Source organism: Podarcis pityusensis (genome assembly GCF_964106645.2).
Source record: "Podarcis pityusensis genome assembly, chromosome: 13".
Classification (NCBI taxonomy): domain Eukaryota; kingdom Metazoa; phylum Chordata; class Lepidosauria; order Squamata; family Lacertidae; genus Podarcis; species Podarcis pityusensis.
This window is the reverse complement of record NC_138038.1, coordinates 17,867,506-17,887,080: the sequence shown is the minus strand read 5'-3', so window position 1 is coordinate 17,887,080 and position 19,575 is coordinate 17,867,506. Positions and strand designations below refer to the sequence as shown.

Below are 19,575 nucleotides of genomic sequence, written 5' to 3'. Positions count from 1 at the left end.
TGGCAAAGGAGGGGAGCCACTGTCAGTATGATTTACAAACTCCTCCAGACAGCGTCTGCATGAAGTCCCAACACCTCTCACCCTCACAGTCAAGAGAGAACTAGCAGAGTGACCAACCAAACCCCAACCGCCAGTTTCCAACCACCACCTCCTTTCTCTAGCACCTACTATTCTTTGTGAAATACATTCCCAATGACAGTACCATCTATTCTTTGTGAAATACATTCCCAATGAAACTACATTACAAATACTAACAGCCACCTTCCTCCTGCATAAAAATGCAGAGGTGCTGGAGGATGAACAGAGCCCCCAGTCCTCTTCCCAGGAAGCCCCTAGCAGGCTAGTAAAACATTTTACATGGACTAGTACATTTTGTGGGCTTGTTTACAAGGCTGCTGCGCAGTGTGAAATCTGGCATCTTTATGCAGTGTTTTAAAACCATTATTTACTTGTTATTATTTATTTACAAAAAAAAGGCTTATTGTTTGTTTGTTTATAAACAGTAACTTCACTGCAATGCAACACCAAGGCAGCCCATGAGATGCGGAGGCTCCTGAGTCAATTCTACAACAGTAAACCTATTAAAACAACAACCACCCACGAAGGTATCAGCTAAGTAGCTGGCCTAGGCCTTAAAACAGTGGCTTCCAAACTCCACCCACCCACCCGCCACCTCACAGATCACTTGAGAATTGCTGGTGGACTTGAAGGACCACTTAATGATTTACACACACACACACCCCGCCCGTTGTAGCAATTGCAATTCTTAATGGTATTCTTATTGGCCTTTTAATTTCTTACACTGTATTTTGCTGTACTGCAGTCTGCATTCTTCACAGACAGGCCGCAGGCAGTGTTCAAAACTCCCATTGCCCTAGGCACGTTTTGCAACAGGGAATTTCATTAGGGTGAGCAGTTTCTGAGTTCTGGCGCAGTACTGCGCCTATGATTTCAGATTAAAACTGCAGAGTGGAAGGAAAGAAGGACCTTTTTCTGCCTCCCCACTTCCAGCTACTCTCTGAAGACTGGAGAAGAGACCTTTAAGAATATTACGGGGTGGGCAGGGGAAGGACTAGACCATATAAAAAATGAACATAATATTTTAGCTGCAGTTCATTCATTTTCAGCTTTGTATTCTTTATATATATATAAAAAAGTGTGCCTCAGTATTCTGTTGTTTAAGGTGCTGCAGGCCTTCTGAATGAAGCTGAAGGCAAGACCACCGTTTGGTAACCCCTGCCTTAAAGAATTTAATGTTGAAAGAAGGGCAAACCTACAGCCTTTACTATGGCAACGAAGAAAAGGAAAGCCTATCATTCAGGCAGCTTCAGAGTTTTCCAAGCAAGCATTTCTACAGGGAGCAAAAGCCTCTGGACCTCCAAGAGGCCAACAATGACATAACAGAGATGAGCAGCTCAGCCCTGCTGGAAGAAAGGAAGGAGGAAGCGCAGGGCTCCAGAGATCTCCCAAGGACTGGCCAACTTTGAGCAAATAAACTCTGCCATTTGTGGGGGCAGGCGACTGACCCACAGGGCCAATCAATATACCACCATTCACGAATGCGCACCGTTTGTATCCTCAAGAGCTTGGATCATGTCTGGGTCGAGGGCAGTGCTGACCAGCATTTCCACGTAGCTGCGGTACATCTCCTTCATGGCTCGCGTGTTCAGAATACGGCCCGTCGGCACACGCTCTAGATAGGAGATGGAGAGTTAGCTTAGCATTTATTTAAGGCACTAACATCCCGGGCTTTCCTAAAAACGTTCCGAGGCGGCTGACATAAAAACGACACACAATGAAAGGGCAGGGAAAAGTTACAAATAAAATAACGGAAGAGAGAGCGCAGTCCAGCTTTCATTCTAACTGCACCGGAATTTCCCCCCAACTTGGCACTTCAGATACAGTGGTACCTCTGGTTACGTACTTAATTCGTTCCGAAGGTCCGTTCTTAACTTGAAACTGTTCTTAACCTGAAGACCACTTTAGCTAATGGGGCCTCCTGCTGCCGCCGCACGATTTCTGTTCTCATCCTGAAGCAAAGTTATTAACCTGAGGTAATATTTCTGGGTTAGCAGAGTCTGTAACCTGAAGCATATGTAACCTGAAGCGTATGTAACCAGAGGTACCACTGTACTACTTTTCGTATTCATTTATTTATAACAGTATTTTAAAGTGTGTTTTTTCTGGGCAAGTCCATTTAGGAACAGGGGAATTCCTTCTTTTACTCCTCCCTCCTCACCATCAAGGTCTTTATAAGAATCTCCCTCAGTCTGTCTCCAGGGTCACTAGGAAGACACCAACACCAACACACACAATGTGTGGCTCTCTGAACCTTTAGCTCTTCAGACATCATTGACTAAAGCTCCCATCAGCCGCAGCAAGCGAGGTCAACGGCTTGTGGGAGGTGTAGTTCAGCAACCTTCAGACGGCAAAAGGTTCCTTGCACCTGCTCCGCCTTTGCAGTTTCGTTGCACGTTGTTTACAAGGCCCTTAACTTGGATCCAGGAAGAACTCAAGGACTGCTCAGTGCCTAATCTCCCTGCTCGATCAACAAGGTCACTGAGAGTTGTGGTTAGTTGTGCTCCCCGGGTATTCAGTACTGTGGGCCCTTCCCTGCCAAACCTTCAGGCGCCTGGCAACGACTTTTATCTCAGCAAGTCTCTTAAAGTGCACTCTTCTGATTTTATGGCTGATTTAAACTGCTAAGATTTTAACTATGGAGAGGAGTCGCTCAGTGATACAGCATTTGCCTTGCATGCAGCAGGTCCCAGATTCAATGCCTGACATCTCCAGGTGGGGTTGGGGAATGTCCCCAGCATGAAACCGTGCAGAGCTACCACCAGTTAGTGTAGCTAATACTCTGGAGCCAGCGTGTGGTGTATGGTTAGAGTGTTGGGACTGTGACCTGGGAGGCCGGAGTTCAAATCCCCACTCAGCCGTGAAGCTTGGGGCCAGTCACCGTCGCTTAGCCTATCCTACCCTACAGGGTTGTTGTGAGGATGAAACGGGGAGAAGCAGAACCATGTACACCACTTTCTGATCCTTGGAAGGAAAAGGCAGCATATAAATGTAATAAAGAAGGGAGATGTTCTCTCCTTTGTATCTATTTGAAAACTCATTGTACACTGCTTAGAAACTGCAGTGCTAAGTAAGTAAGTGGCAGCAAGTAAATAAGTAAGTACCATATATACTCAAGTACAGTGGTACCTTGGGTTACATACGCTTCAGGTTACATACACTTCAGGTTACAGACTCCGCTAACCCAGAAATAGTACCTTGGGTTAAGAACTTTGCTTCAGAATGAGAACAGAAATCGTGCTCTGGTGGCACGGCAACAGTAGGAGGCCCCATTAGCTAAAGTGGTGCTTCAGGTTAAGAACAGTTTCAGGTTAAGAACAGACCTCCGGAACGAATTAAGTACTTAACCCAAGGTACCACTGTATAAGCCGACCCTAATATAAGCTGAGGCACCTAATTATACCACAAAAAACTGGGAAAACTTATTGACTCGCGTATAAGCCGGTTCACCACACCACAAACCTCCTGGTGGGCCGGAGTGTGTGCGCGCGCATGCACACATGGCAGAGGGCGCTTCTCTCTCCCCCCCCCCCAGGCCCTCCTGTCCCCCTGCCTACCTAGGGTGCTGCCAAGAGGCAGAGGCTGGTGGTGGCAGCGGGGGAGGAAGAACAAGCAGCCCGAAAGGACCCTCACTCGAGTATAAGCCGAGGGGGGCTTTTCCAGCATTAAAAATGTGCTGAAAAAGTCGGCTTATACAGTGGTGCCTCGCAAGACGAAATTAATCCGTTCCGCGAGTCTCCTCGTCTTGCGGTTTTTTTGTCTTGCGAAGCACGGCTATTAGCGGCTTAGCGGCTATTAACGGCTTAGCAGCTATTAACGGCTTAGCGGCTTAGCAGCTTTAAGAAAAAGGAAACAAACTTGCAAGAACTCGCAAGATGTTTCGTATTGCGAAGCAAGCCCATAGGGAAATTCGTCTTGCGGAACGACTCAAAAAAACGGAAAACTCTTTCGTCTTGCGCGTTTTTCGTCTTGCGAGGTACCACTGTACTCGAGTATATATGGTAAGTAAGTAAGTAAGTAAACAAACATCAGGCTGTCATAGAAATTGGTTGGAAGGGACCCTGAGGACCATCTAGTCCAGTGTTTCCCAACCTTTGGTCTCCAGCTGTTTTTTTGGACTACAACTCCCATCATCCCTAGCTAGCAAGACCAGTGGTCAGGGATGATGGGAACTATAGTCAAAAAGCAGCTGGAGACCCAAGGTTGGAAAACACTGATCTAGTCCAACCCTTTGCAATGGAGGAATATGCAGCTGATCCTTCTGGGAATCGAACTTGCAACCTTGGTGTTATCAGCACCACACTCTAACCAACTGAGCAATCCTTCATGAATTTCTCTCTCTCCCTCTCCCTGAGCTTTCAAGTCAAAAGGCTCTCTCTTCAACTCTACCACGGACAGTTTCTCCCCTCAAAAACTCTCTGTGGGCCCACAACTCAGTTCAAGGACCGCCTCGTCTACCGGCACCAATGGATGCCGGGCTGCATCAGTCTACTCACCCTCCTCGCTCTGCTGGTCAGGGCTGGAATCTGAGTCGGAGGAGGACGCTGCCTCAGCAAGCCATTTTTTCCTCTTCTTGGGAGGGGGCTCAGCTTTCACCTTGGCTGGCTTAGGCTTGGGTTTCGACGCTCCGCCGGCTGGGGAAGCTTTTGCGGGGACGGGAGCAGGGGGGTCAGTTTTCTCCGCCTTGGGGGGCTTTTCTACTTTGGCCACTTTTTCCGCCTTGGGGGGCTTTTCAGACTTCTCAACCTTGGGGGGCTTTTCCAGCTTCGGCGCTTTCTCGGCCTTGGGGGGCTTCTCGGCTTTGTCCGCTTTTTCGGCCTTGGGGGGCTTCTCGGCCTTGGGCGGCTTCTCGGACTTCTCAGGCTTCTCGGACTTCTCCGGGACTTCCAGCTTCTCAGGCTTCTCAACTTTCGGCAGCACCGGGGTCTTGGGGCCAGACGCCTTGGGCTGGCTCTGTCTCCTGCAGCAGGACAGACATAGCCGTGAGATCCAAATATAGGCTCTGCCTCAGGGGCCAGGTTTGCTGAGGCATCTGTGTGTGTGTGTGTGTGTGTGTGTGTGTGTGTTGGGGTGCAAGGGAGGCTTTAAGGGTAAAAGGAGAAGCGGGGCGACGGAGGGCTGGGGAGCTGAGAGGACAAGGCCGGCCTTATATACTGTCAAGTCTGTGAAAAGAAGGAGTGTTTGCTACCATCCGATTCACAGTTCAAGCTGGAGTCAAGAGGGGAACAGGCCGTGGCACAGAAAAACACAGGCTAGTGAGGAGGGCAGTCATGGTATACCCCAGGCATAGGTAAACTTGGCCCTCCAGATGTTTTGGGACTACAGCTCCCATCATCCCCAGCTAACAGGACCAGTGGTCAGGGATGATGGGAATTGTAGTCTCAAAAATATCTGGAGGGCTGAGTTTGCCTATGCCTGGAATAGCTCATTCCTTTGACAGGTGGAAGAGGCGTGGTACGGAGTCAGTTTCATGACTAGGCAGGTGAGAAAACAAAGAGGCTGGGCTCTTTGCTCCTTCAGGTGAGGAGCTAAATACTCTCCCGCGTGTCAGGTAAAATAACTGTAGAAATAGAGGGTGGCAGCGAAGGGGGAGGTAAAGGATCTGAGGAAAAATCTCCCCCAGGCATGTCACCCGAACAGTTTAATACAGGGAAGGGGTTTTTTGTGGGGAGGTGTGATTTTCAGCCATTGAACTCACAATTCTGGAAAAGGGGCACTTCACAAACTGGAATAAATCAACATGAGGAAGTGGCTCAAATGCTTTTTGGTGCTTCTCTGTGAGTGGAACTGGCCTCTCATATGGGAGACACCCCATTCCTGCTCCTTTACCTGACAGCTTGCAGGGGCCGGTGCCAAGGCTTCTTGGAGCAGACGCGGACGTAATCCTTCTTGTTGATGTTCTCCAAGAACTTAACGTAGAGGCGCTGGTACCGGTTCTTGGCATCGCCAAAATAGCCCAGATACTGAGGGGGGACAGGGAAGGAAGGAATTGAGTATCAAAATGGGGATGGTGGGGAGAGAATGTCTGCAACACAGCTCTTTCCCACCTCCAGAAATGAGGGGATACACAGCAGAAAAACCCAATCCTTCGCCCACAATATCAGTCAGTTCAAGCGGATTTACTTCCCCCAAGCACAAAAAAGTATGTCTGCCTCTAGCTTACCTCACACCCTTGAGGTGTATATTTTTAGGAACTGCCTTATTTTTATGAAGTTGTTTAATATTCTTACAGAGAAGTGTTGGATAAGAGAGAGAAACCTGGGTGGGAGACAGGTCAGAGTGAGTTTTCCTCAGGGTGTGAGGCTGAGGAAGGTGGAAGCTTTTTCAGGTGAGAGTTGGAAAGGCTCACTTCTTTGTATGTGGGTTGAAGATTAAGGTTTAATTATGATACGAGGACTAGATATATATAATTTTTGTTTTACCATGATTATTATTGGTGTTATTATTAATGTTGCTTCTCTCTCTGCTTCCTCTCTTCTTCTTTTTACTCTTTCTCTATCTTTTCTTGTTTTTTTCCTCTTTTCCTTTTTGTTTTTCTGATTTTCTTTATTCCAAATATTATTTTACTGTATTGTGGAAACTTTAATAAAATCGGGGGGGGGGGGCGTTTTGAGGGAAGTTGCTTATTATTCTTGTTGGTGGTGGCGGTGAGGGAAGTTGCTTCTTCTTCTTCTTCTTTTTGTTAATTGTCCGCCCTTCACCCAACAGTTTTAGGTTTTAATATTGTGTTTTAATGTCATTACCTGCCCTGGAAACTTAATGTAAAAGGCAGAAAATTAACAACAACTTTATTTATTTAAATATTTATTATCCACTCTTTGTTGCTAAAAGTAATACCAGAGTAGGGTTGCATCAAAACTTTTAATCAGGGAATGCTATAACACAGCAATGCTAATCAATAAAATGAAAGCAATAGGGGAAAAATTCTGCCACGGTCGTGGCAGAAACCTGCTGAAACGGGAGTGGAGAGAGAAACTTATTGGTGTGGAAATATGTATTTCCTCAGCAGTGGGGAGAGAAAGAAAAGAAGGGATATACAAAATGGTAGAGGCGCTGGTGGTTAAAACCCAGAAATCAAGCCATTGTGCCGAATACAATTGCGTAAAGCTCATGTAGACCTCCCACTTCTGAAGTTCTTTTGCCCACATTCACTGAAAGTACGATTTTTTGTATGGTGAGCGAGTAATGGGGACACTTACATTGCTGGTCGCGCAAAATTGTCGCTGCCCATCCTTTATTTCAGGGGTGAACTTCTGGAGCAAAGCTTTCTGAACCCGCCAGATTGGCGGCGGCTCCCGCCCAGTCTGAAGAGCGAGCTGCAGGAGGGCAGAGAAAGGGGTGATGGTCACAGGGATGGAAAGAACCCCAAACAAGCCTAGCTGCTGTGATGCAACTACTCTGCAGATAAGAAGCTCTGCTGGATCAGGCCAAAGGCCCACTTAGTCAAACATCCTGCTCTCACAGTGGCTGACCAGACACCCATGGAAAGCCTGCAAGCAGAATCTGAGGGCATCAGCAACCCTCTTCGCTTGTGATTTACAGCACATGGTTATAAGCCCAACTTGGGTGGGTGAGGATCCTACTTAGTCCCTCAGAAGGGAAACTAGTGTCAGATCCAATGTAACATTTTGATTTTAAGTACTATTATGATTTTTTTTAAAAAAGCTCATACTAAAACTTACCCAAGAGTAAGAATTCAAGACACTGAAATACGTGAAACGCTTGAAAATGTCATTCACATTTTATGCTTTTAAGGCTTTGTTTCTGCTCCAAGCCCAGAAAGATAATAATATGGCCCGCTTTGATCAATGAATAGAAGATACGGTAAAGGTAAAGGAGCCCGGACAGTTAAGTCCAGTTAAATTTGATTATGGGGTGCGGCACTCATCTCCGCTTTCAGGCCAAGGGAGCCGGCATTTGTCTGCAGACAGCTTTTCTGGGTTGTGTGGCCAGTATGATTAAACAGTTTCTGGTGCACGGAAATGGTATTTACCTTCCCGCTGCGGTGGTACCTATTTATCTACTAAGCTGGTATGCTTTCGAACTGCTAGGTTGACAGGCGCTGGGACAAAACAACGGGAGCTCACCACGTCGGGGTGGATTCGAACTAACGGCCTTGCGATCGGCAAGCCCAAGAGGCTCAGTGGTTTAGACCACAGCGCCACCGCAACATAGGAACGGACTTGCTTTTCAATGCAGATTGTGCATGGATAAATAGAATGTTATTTGGAACGTATTTATAAAAATTATGACTTGCTAATAACTGTATGGGATGTGGGTGGCGCTGTGGGTTAAACCACAGAGCCTAGGGCTTGCCGATCAGAAGGTCGGCGGTTCGAATCCCTGCGATGGGGTGAGCTCCCGTTGCTTGGTCCCTGCTCCTGCCAACCTAGCAGTTCGAAAGCACCTCAAAGTGCAAGTAGATAAATAGGTACCACTCTGGCGGGAAGGTAAACGGCGTTCCCGTGCACTGCTCTGGTTTGCCAGAAGAGGCTTAGTCATGCTGGCCACATGACCCGGAAGCTGTACGCTGGCTCCCTCGGCCAATAAAGCGAGATGAGCGCCGCAACCCCAGAGTCGGCCACGACTGGACCCAATGGTCAGGGGTCCCTTTACCTTTAATAACCGTATACTGACTGTCGTAATAGCAGTACTTATTTACCAACATGTCATATTGTATTAAAACCTCAGGCACTTTTTCCTTTCTTGCTTTATTCCTCGCTTCTTTATTTGTTCACTGAAAATTTTCTGAATAAATTAATAATAATAATAATAATAATAATAATAATAATAATAATATATCCTTAACACACCTTGAGGGCCTGAACGTCCTCCACGCGGATGACAAACTCATCGCGCTCTCGGAAGATCCCCTCCCCACCGCTCTCTGCCTCTTCTTCGTCCGTCTCTCCACAAATGGCCGCCGTCTCCTGCTTCTTGGCAAGGTGAAGAGGCCGTGTGTCCTCAGGGTCCTCGGGCTCAGGAGACGCCTGAACAGGTGGCTCCTCGGGGACAGGTGGAGCCTCCTTGGGCGAGGGAGCTGGGGAGATGGGTGGCGGGGGTAGCTCTGGCTGGACATCTGCCTCCACTGAGGGAGCTGGGCTGGGGATTTTCTCCTCCACGGGTGGCACATCTATGGTGGTGGGAGGAAGTGGCAGGGGTTAGCAAGCAAGCAAGAACAGAAATCCATCTTACTCAGCAGTGGCCTCCTAGCTGGGAAATGGTCTCCCCAGAAAGTCTTGCCTGACACCTTCTCTATAGTCCTTCTAGGGTCAGGCAAAGACCTTTTTATGAACCTAGACTAGGGCTATGGTCCTCCAGCTGTGACTACAACTCCCATCAGCCTCAGCAAGAATGGCCAATGGTCAGGATGATGGGAGCTGTAGTCCTGCAACACCTGTAGGGTCACAGACTCCTCACCTCTTTTTAATTGTGGTTTTAAATCAGGACTGTATGTATCACCAGAAAGGGTGGGTTGGCTGGTGTTGGGTTTTTTTTGGCTGTTTTTTATTTGTTTCTTGGATGGTTTTTAATTATTATACATGGTATTTTTAAAGCGTTGTTTTGCTTGCAAGATGCCCAGGGAGTATTTATTGATGCAAAGCTACATCCATCAATTAAAGAAATGGGTACTTTGGAATTTAATTTACCAATCCTCCCTGCAAACCATGCACATATATACTAGTAACTTAGGGATCACACCTCACACATATGATGAAGTGGACTGCAATTCATGAAAAATTCTGCCATAATAAATTCATCAGTCTTTAAGCTCTATGCCAGCAGAACAGGATCCCATGAGAGGTGGTGGATTCTCCTTCCTCGGAGGTTTTTAATCAGAGGCTGGGTGGCCAACTGTTATGTATGACCTAGCTGAGATTCCTGAATTGGAGGGAGTTGGACTACATGACCCTTGGAGTCCCTTCCAACTTTACAATTCTGTGTTTCTATGTGTATTCCTTATGTTATTCTTTTCAGAATGGAACATTTTTCAGAAGAAAAGTTTAGTAGTGGAAAATCCCCCAGAAAGTTTTTTCTTTTTTTTTAAAAAAAAAAATTAAATCATTTTTACTGATTTTCCAATAAAAATCCCCCAGAAAGTTTTCTGCCTGGAACTGGATTAGTAAATGTGTTCCCTTTTATGCTGACAAGAGCAGGGCCTTCTTGATTATTATTTTTTGCTTCACATCAATACTGCATAAAATTATCTAGAGTTTGAGTTTTGAGGCAGGGTGGCGCTTGGGTCTTGCAGGAAGGAGAGACATAACTTGGTAAGTAGACAGGTTATTAGGAAAATATAAGGGAGCATGTGTGCAATGTTTAGAAACTCAGATACAAAATCTAATCGCCAAATGGCACCTTAAACCTAGGCTACGGTCAATTCAAGCTTCAAAGAAATATTTCAGATCCCTCTCTAAGTGACATTTTGCTTTTCCTGATTGCCAACCTGGCATCCAAAGCTGTGTGGTTGCAATTGCACCCACGCCAGGTGCAAAACGCGCCTGGCGCCTGGCTAATTTCTAACACTGCTGTGTGCAGCAGAAGAGCATTTGATCAGGAAGAATGTCTACATTCAGGATGCAAGAACTGTTGAAAGAATGCAGAACAAAATGCATGCTAAATATTAGATGGAAGTCTATCCTGCTCAGAAACTAATGCCCTCCCGAAATCAAGAAATGAGATAGGTTATGTAAATCAGGAGATAAACAATGGGCCGGGACCCAACTCAAGGTTTGGGCAGGGGATGGGCGCTCACCATTGGGTTCTCCCTCCTTGCGGTCGGTGGGGTCGTAGAGCGCCGAGATGGCTGAGGAGATGCTCTTCTGGAGGTCCTGGTTCTTGCTGACAGAGTCCTCCTCGTCGGACGAGAAGGAGGGCAGCGTCTCCAGGTTGCGCTTCAGCTCCTCATCCAGCCGCTTGCAGGGGCTGGTGCAGCTCATCACGAGCCCGGCAGGGTCCCCTTCGGGCCCATCCAAGCCGCCAGGCAGCATCGGGGGTGCCATGCTGAAGGGAGGTGGCGGCTGGGACGAGGAGGATGAGGATGTGGCTGACGGGGGACGGGGCGTCTTGGAGGGGCTGCCTGAAGGCGCGACCATGGTAACCGCCGTGCCGGGGGCCCCAACTGTGGCGGCCGAGGAGGTGGAGGAGGCAGAGGAAGGCAGCGTCTGACGCTTGCCTGACTTAAGGAAGTCCAGGAAGGAGGCCATGAACCCCGACTTCATTTCAGGCTGCTTCTCTTCCACTTCTTTGATCTTCTGTTTGATCTTCTCTCGGGTCTGGCTGCTATCCAGACTGCTCTCTTGAGCGGGCTGATGAGATGGGGTGGAAGCCTCCAACTGAGACCCCTCCAAACCTTTGGGGACTGGAAGTTTGATCTGAGGAAAAGAGAAGGGACAGGAATTGGGGGAGGGGAGGAGGAGTCTCAGGGAGACTTCCTGGACTCGCCCCCCGATGTTGGCTTTGCGTCTTGACTTAACCGACCTCCGTTTTTCTCTCTCCTTTTTATTTTATTTTTAGGGTTTCACCATTCACCAGCTTTCTGGACCCACCATTTTCCAACCAAATCAAGATATATTTTGCATATATCTTCACCATTTATTCTGCTTCCAAAATTATGGGTTTCTGAGAGCTCTGGCTTGGTTTTTGTTTTGTTTTGAAGGAGCTGGGTGGCAGATGGAAAGGGAACAGAGTGAGAGAACTACAGGATGCCCAGGAGTCAGCTCACATAAGAAGGAAGCGAACAACAGGAAAGCTCTGTGCGGCACTGGAAGCCACCCTATAGCCAACTGGAAGCCCCACCCTGCTCATCTCTGGCTTTGAAGCCACCCCAATGTAGACACGGCCTATCTTCTCCACTCACACGAGGACTAGAAACCAAATTTTTGAAAAACAAAACCACTAGGTACCACATTCAGCAACGAATTCTGTGCTTGAGTGAAATGCGTGGCTTGCTCAAACACAGATCTAGCAACCGGCAAGCTCGCCTCACTCACTAGTCCTCGAGACATGCACAATGTACTGAACTAGTTTCACACACTCCCAAGACATCAATCTGGTATCCCCACCATCTACCAACCCTGCCATCCTGTCCTAGTAGCATCCTGCACTCTAGAAACCCAAACTCTTGCGCCAAGAAACAGCCATGCTTATGTTAAGTGTGCAAATAGTAACAGCTTGCAAGGCTATTTTATTTATTTTCAAACTCCACTTAGATTTTAAAAACAACCAAACAGCTAGGTGAAAGGATTCTTTTTTTAAGAACGCATTCCCTAGCAGTGTCCTTAAGAAAGAATTCCCATCTCATCTGCCATAATGTGTGTATTAAGCTGCTGAGTGAGGCTTTCCAGAGATTTGGGCTGGTGCTGTCAGTATGCCCACTCATTTCATCTGCCCCTAGGGAGGTGGAGGAAGTCCTGAAATCGGTGCCTGGTGTCCATGATGGACTGGACATGTGGAAGGATCCACAGCTTAATCCCTACAAAATGGAAGAACTGTTGGTCAAGGGGTCTGCTGATCTGGTACAGTGCTTCTGGATCTGGCGCTATTCCTGAATTTCAAGCTGGTGGAAACAGGATTTCAGCAACTTGGGATAGTGCGCCAGGTGCATCTCTTCCTGGAGACCTGGCTATGGTGATGCACGTCCTAGCTTATATTCCAATTGGATTACTGTAATGCTTTCTACATGGGCCTGCCTCTGAAAAGTGAACTGCAGCTTCAGCGGGCACAGAATGCGGAAGCCAAACTATATTGTCTGGCGTAAAGTGTTCTGATCGCACCACTTTAGTGCTGTTTCAGCAGCCCTGGCTGCCTGTTTTGACTCAGGCCCCATTCAGAGTGCTGGCCTTAACCTTTTAACACGTCGGCCTCTCAAAATTCTCCACCCTAACTGGTGGCAGGACGATTTCGCTTGATACTGCAAGCTGCCTTGAGGGTTATTTAATGGAAAGGCAAGGAACCATGGGTTTTAATGAATCAAATAGGAACACCGTTAAACTGAAGATTTTACAAGAGGAGCAAGGCCTCTTGGGTAAGTTCCTTTTTTGCAATAAAGAACAGGAAATTTTTACGGGCGCGAGACCCAAATATTTTTACCATCAGAATACGCCACTAAACGTCCATGCTGTGCACCTCTGAATGTGCATGGTGTGTTGGCTGCATTTCAATGGCTGTTTTTCAAGAAGTGGCAGTGACATGGTTTTCAGGAGAGACAGCAAAGGTATTAAGGAGTAGGTGCATGATATTAGGAGTCATGCTGTCGGGCCTGGCATCAGCGCCCTGGGAAGGGCTCGCTGCTCAAAATCTCCCTTTTCGTTCGAGGGTGGGTGGAACGAGTTCTAGGCGCTGTCATTTTAATTTCCCAGAGTGCTCTCAATGTAGGAACTTTACATGGTGGCTACCAGACGACCTCTACCAGACGGCTATTGCCATCTCTAGCTAAGCCTGCCAAGGGGCCCCACTGGTGTAGGAGAAAATAGAGCCCTCCTCAAACCCAGAACCAACCAGCATGGGGTTGGGAGAGCGGTAGCAGGCCATAGAGAGGAGGCGTGCATGCAACACATGGCAAACCCTGCCCAAGACACGATCTGGTACCTTTTGCATCTTTGCAAACCTCTCTGTGCAACAATAACGGCCGAGATGGGGACAAATAAGCAAAGGGAATAATGAAGAAGGCAGCAAAAAAAAACCCCAACAGCCCTGTGCACATTAACTCAGCATAATCCTGTGCGAATTAACTGCAAAGCAAGCCTCACTCACAGTGTTCAATATAGGCGTGCCTTGGATTGCAGAGTAAAAACGCAACCTCCGTGACGTTTGCCAGACTTAATGCAAAAGTCTGTAAGTGCAAGAGCACAGAATAAGCTGTTCAATAGAAGGAGGAGCTTTGGATGCTGAAACAGCTATGCAAGGCAAGGTTTATGGGCGGCACAGAAACTTTAGATGGTAGATTTAGAGGTAGGGAGGAGTGTGCCACTTTCTGCCTCCAAATTCACTCTCTTCTAGTTTTGTTTTGTTTTTTTAATGAACAGGAGAGCAGCATCCTTTAGAGTTGCCACTTCAAAGTGTGAAATGTGTTAAGACTTGCAACTTTGAACAACTTGCTGCTTTCCACAACATTAAGCACAGAATCTGAATAGTTTCTGTATTCACATGCTGGTGTGCAATGGAGGGAGGGGTCTTTTTCAGGCCATGGGCTGCATTCTCTTAGGGGCAACCTTCTCTGGGCCACATGCCAGTCATGACTGGAACCCTAAGCAAAAACAAGCACAGCCAAGGGCCCCGGGACTGAGGTTCTCCCTCCTGGCTGAACAACACATGGAAAAAAGACCCGGCTGCAAATATGTACCATGTCCATCAAACTTTCACGGATCCTTCCAGCCAACAATTCACCTACCCACTCCATATATATGGCTATGCCGCCACTGTAATCCACACAGAAGAGAATTATGAGAGCCATTTCACATGTACCCATGGTACGGTGGCTGCCCCCAGAAAACCCCTCCAGTGTTTGCACGGAGAGCATTAAGTATAGACATCAGTGCAACGTATCTATGGGAGCTGTTCAGACAGCGGTGTGTTTCCTGGAAAGCAGGCTGAAACACTCCTGCAGCCCTATGGAGCCCAGATTGCACACAAGCAATTTCCAGCAGCAAGCACAACACTATAGGTACATATGAACGGCGCTTGGCAAGTCAAGTAGTAGTTTACTGCCTGTGACAGATTCTCCAGAGCCAACAACACCAGGAGCCTCAAAAGTCTGCCTGCTCCCTTTCCTGTATGCGAGTTGGGGCACAGCTCAGCGCCAGAACACCTGCTCTGCCTGCAGAATGCCTTGGCGTCAGTCCTTTGCATCTCCACTTAAAAGGGACCAGGCAGCAAGTGATGGGAAAGGACCCTGGTCAGATAACACAAATACACTTCAGCTGGTGTTAAGGCAACTCCCTGGGTTCTCTCACTAAGCCCACTCTGCAGAAGCCAGAAACCACACGTCCCTACAGCTCGTTTCTGCCCGTTGTCTGTCTCTAGTCTCAGAACCAATCTCTTTATTTTTCAAATTATTCTTTTCCCGCTGCAAGTCAGGGATGGGGAAGCTGTGTCCCCCCCCCCGGGCTTTGGGTGGATTGCAGCCCCCAAAAGCCTCGGCCGAGGCAGGTGGGGGGGGTCCCAATCCAACCAGCCTCTTAAGGAGAGGGGCCACAGCCCTCCCACCCCCGGCGCCAGCCCTGCCGCTTAAAAAATGAACCCCGCTGCCTCCCAGTCCCCGCTTACCTTGAGTGGTTTGAGGGACTCCAAGCCTGCTCCTGGCTCAACCCCCTCCTCCCCGGCTTTCTTGCCCCTCCCTCTCCCCCGGCCACGGGGCTTCTTGGTGCCATCGTGAGCCACGCCATGGGGCGGTTCAGTCAGGGGCCGGATGCGGGGCCTCCCGCGGGGTCGGGGCGGGCCCTCCCGCTTGGGCTTGGTCGGCTTGCGGCCGCGGCGCTTGGGCCCTTCCAGGAGGCCGCTGTTGGGCGGGCAGAAGTCTATGTCGCCCATGGGGCTGAGGCTGGTGCGGTTGGTCCGGCAGCTGGAGATGAGATCCGGCAGCAGGTCCGGCAGGCGGCGGCTGTTGAGGCGGATGTCGGCCGGGACGTCCTCCTTGTCCTCGTCGTCTTCGAACTCGTACTCCTGGGCGTAGTTCTTCTTGGGCGGCTGGAAGGGGGGCTCCCGCTTCTTGAGCAGGTGGAAGGACGAGGTCTTCAGCAGCTTCTTGGGCTTAGACGAGCAGAAGATGGGCGACGTCAGGCCAGACTTGGACTCCGAGACGGGGGCCGTCCCGTGCTGCCCTGACTGGATCAAGCCCAGCTGCTCTGTGTTGACCGTCGAAGGCAGCTCATGCTTCACAGAGACAGAGTCCAGCCCCAAGTGCTGCCCATCTCCGCTCTCTGACTGGCAGTAGCTCTGGTAGCCTTGCCCCCCTTGCATCATGTCGTAGCCTCCGCCTTTCAGGCCCTCTCCCCTCTCCATGCCTTGGGTCCCGTCGTCCGGCTTGGGGAACTCGTCTCCGGCGCAAGGAGGAGGCCCGAACATGTCCTCCATGCCCGGGAAGAAGCTGCGGTCCTCATCTTGCAGCAAGGAGTCCGGGAAGCAGATGGAGGTGAGGGGGACAAAGCGCTGCTTGGCCCCCTGCGGGCTGGGGCTTTCAAACTGGTCCTTGCCCTCCAGCTGGCCCTGAGGGACCTGCTGGGAGGAGTCGGGGTCCAGGCCAGCGTCGGGCAGGAGGTGCTGCTGGTTCTGGACCGAGCCACTCTGCCCCAGGTGGGACTCCAGACTCAGCTCGGGCTCCAGGAAATCCTGGATCTCCTGAGACTGGGAAAGGTTGCCTTGGGGCATCACCTCCATGCCCTCCGACTGCATCCTCTCCTGCTGCAGCTGGCCCTGGAGCTGTGGCGACTGCTGCGGCTCCAGCAGCTGCGCCTCCATGCTCTGCGAGCGCACATGCGCCTGGTGCAGGTGGGCTTCCAGCGCCTGCATCTGGAGCTGCGGAGAGGGCGCCTCGGCCTGGTGCATGCGCTGCGGCTCCATCAGGTGGACGTCCAGCGGGGTGCGCACCTTCCCGCGCGAGTGCAGCTGGCTCTGTGTGTGAGTGAGCACCGACTGGAGCAGCTGGGATTGTTGTTGCTGTTGCTGCTGCTGCGAGAGGGAGAGCGGGGGCAGGTCGGGAGGGGAGTCCAACATCAAAGCACCCCCCTGCTGCCCGGGCATCATCCCGTGAGGCTCCATGGGGTGCGGCTGGGGGGCGTGCTCGGGGGTCTTCTGCAGGTATGAGTGTGCTTGCGATATCTCCTTGCCCCCCGTGTCCATGTGTCCTCCCTGGAGGTGCTGCTCGACCGACTTCTTGATCTCCTGCCCGTAAGAGTCCATGGAGCCGGTTTGGTGGCTGTAGTGGACCACGGAGGTGGCCAGGGACTCTGGCGTTGAGCGCGTGTGCGAATACTCCTTCTGCCGCTCCCCTTTCTTCTTGTCCTTGAGGCCCTGCAGGGACATCTCGAGGCCTTGGTTGTCCAGGTTGGAGTTGGTCCGGATGACGCTCTGCAGGTGGTAGCGTTCCTCCGTCTTGCTCAGCTCATAGCCCATCCCCTTCCCGGCCCTCTCCTCGCACTCCACCATGCCCTCGGGGGGCACGCGGGGCGGGCTCTGCGACTGCAGCAAGTGCTGGATCAGGAACTCCTCGTCCTCCGTCCGCTCCGAGGACAGCAGGTCCGAGTCGGTCTTGGATTTGCCATAGGACGCTGCCCTCTCCAGCCCTCCCTGGGAACTCTGGTAGCTCTGGGTGTGGGCTGGCTGCATGAACGAAGGAGACAGCACGGAGGTGAGGTACTTCTGAGACTGCCCGGGCGACGCCACGCTCTGGGGCCGGTTCGTGGTGGGCGACTGGAGGGGCCGGATGATCTGTGAAGGGCTCGAGTCCGGGAGGCTCTGACTGTGTGAGTAGCCGATGGACTGGCTGTGCCCTGGCATGGCTGGCGAGTGGCCGGTGCTGTAGCTCAGTGACGGGCTGGCCGTGGGCATCCCCTGCGAGTGCGCCGGCACATAGCTCGGCGTCTGGCTAACGGAGACATGAGGCTCGGCCTGGACGCTGTACGACAGGCCTTGGAGCTGCTCTGGCGAGTAAGTCTGATTCTGACAGGTCTGCAGCCCTTGCCCGCCCTGCCCGGCCTGGCCCTGCTGGGCCTGCCCTGTCGTTGAGTAGCTCTGCGCCTTGCTCACGCTTGTGAGGTCTTGGGCCTGGCTGCTGCTGAAGCCTTGTGAGGCCTGGCTGACCGAAGACAGGTTCTGCGGCTGGCTGACTGAGTAGCTCTGCGTTTGGCTCATAGAGAGCAGGCTCTGGGGCTGCCCGGGCGAATAGGCCTGCGACTGGCTCGCGATGACGGAGCTGGGCTTAGGAGTGGATGAGCTGTAGTTGCTTTGGCACTTGGGCGTGGCGGTGGAGCGTGGCGGCTGGCGGGAGGCTGAGTAGCTCTTGGACTTGGAAGAGGAAGCCGTGCCAGAGTAGCCGGGGGACTGGATGATGGGGCGGTAGCTTTGGGAGGGCTCTTGCCGTGTGGCCTGGGAGGTCTTCTGCTGCTGCGAGCCCTCGCTGCTGGCGGGCGACTGCTCGCCCAAGGGGCTGCACGAAAGACTGGAACGGTGGGGCATCTGCTGGTAGCTGCCCCCACAGCTCAGGTAGTGCTGGAGGGAATGGGCGGCGGGCAGCTGGGGCTGGGCACTGGAGGGCCTCTGGTAATGCTTGATGACACTGTCCTGGCGCGGGATGGCCCTGTCGATGGAGGAGGCGGGCGAGCTGGAGAAGACGGAGGTGTTGTACAGCTGGGATGTCTGGTCGGAGGGCCCCAGCGAGGACGACAGGAGGTTGAACTGGGAGGGCAGGTGGCGGGAAGCCGACTCTTGAGCGCTGCGGTACGCTGAGCTCTGGGAGGGCAAGCCCGTGCCCAGCACTGCACTGCCCAGCCGGTCAAAGCTGAGGGAGGAGGGGACGCTGGGCTGGGAGGACTTGATGTGCAGCAGGGGGTCATGTGGGGACAAGAGGCCGTTGGAGGTGGGGCTGAAGGTGGCATCCTGCAGGGTGAGCGAGGAAGTGACTGGGAAGCTGCGCCCGCTGAAGGAGGCTGGGTGCTGGTAAGCGGAGAGTGCCGACGAGGAGGGGAAGGTGCCGGAGCCTGGGAGGGCCCCCGAGATGAAGAGCTCGGCGGGCGCTGGAGTGTGCATGGCTGCAAGAAACAAAGGCATCGGATTAGTTGGATTTCTCTGCACATTGCTGCAGGATTTGCAAGGCACTGACACGGGAGGCGGGGGGTAAAGGCACAGAGCTTGGCCTACTCACAAGAGGAGGAGTAAGCTGTGCCCAAAAAGTCAACAAAACACGCTCCTGAAAGGCATGTCGAGGCAGGCTCGCCTTGCGCCTCATTGTTGAGACAGGGTTTCTGCGATGCAGGATACAGCTCAGCAATAAGAGCATGTGATTTGCATGCAGAAGCGTCCATGTTCGCTCCCGATAAGATCAGGAGCAGGTACAGATTAAGGGAAAGGCTCCTTGCCTTGGGAAGATGGGATCAAGAGTCATCACCCAACGCTACAGGCGACCCCTGCTCAAGAGACGACACTCTACCACCTGGTCCCTCCCATCAGAGGTTGTTGTTGTTAATATGCCGCCCATCTCCCATCTGACTGGGTTACCCTAGCCACTCTTGAGTTACTTCCAACACATATAAAAACATAATATAGCATCAAACATTAAAAAACCTCCCTATACCGGACTGCCTTCAGAGGTCTTCTAAAAGTCAGTTAGCTGTTTATCTCCTTGACATCTGATGGGAGGGCTTTTCATGGGGCAGGCACCACCACCCAGAAGTCTTCTGCCTGGTTCCCTGTAACCTCACTTCTTGCAGAGAAGGAACCACCAAAAGGCCCTTGGAGCTGGATCTCGGTGTCCGGGCTGAACAATGGGGGTGGAGTCGCCCC

General features: G+C 51.1%; 1 protein-coding gene across 1 annotated transcript in view; it reads right to left on the bottom strand.

Moving 5' to 3' along the window:
• PRR12 (proline rich 12) overlaps positions 1 to 19,575 on the bottom strand; it is a 44,537-nt gene that overhangs the window by 11,248 nt on the left and 13,714 nt on the right. Inside the window, exons 4-10 of the mRNA XM_080976443.1 lie at positions 15,346 to 18,824; positions 10,835 to 11,453; positions 8,892 to 9,211; positions 7,278 to 7,394; positions 5,908 to 6,041; positions 4,575 to 5,038; positions 1,568 to 1,693 (exon numbers count right to left, since the gene is read on the bottom strand). Of these exons, the coding sequence (XP_080832569.1) occupies positions 1,568 to 1,693; positions 4,575 to 5,038; positions 5,908 to 6,041; positions 7,278 to 7,394; positions 8,892 to 9,211; positions 10,835 to 11,453; positions 15,346 to 18,824 (5,259 nt within the window). The remainder of the gene's footprint in view (positions 1 to 1,567; positions 1,694 to 4,574; positions 5,039 to 5,907; positions 6,042 to 7,277; positions 7,395 to 8,891; positions 9,212 to 10,834; positions 11,454 to 15,345; positions 18,825 to 19,575) is intronic.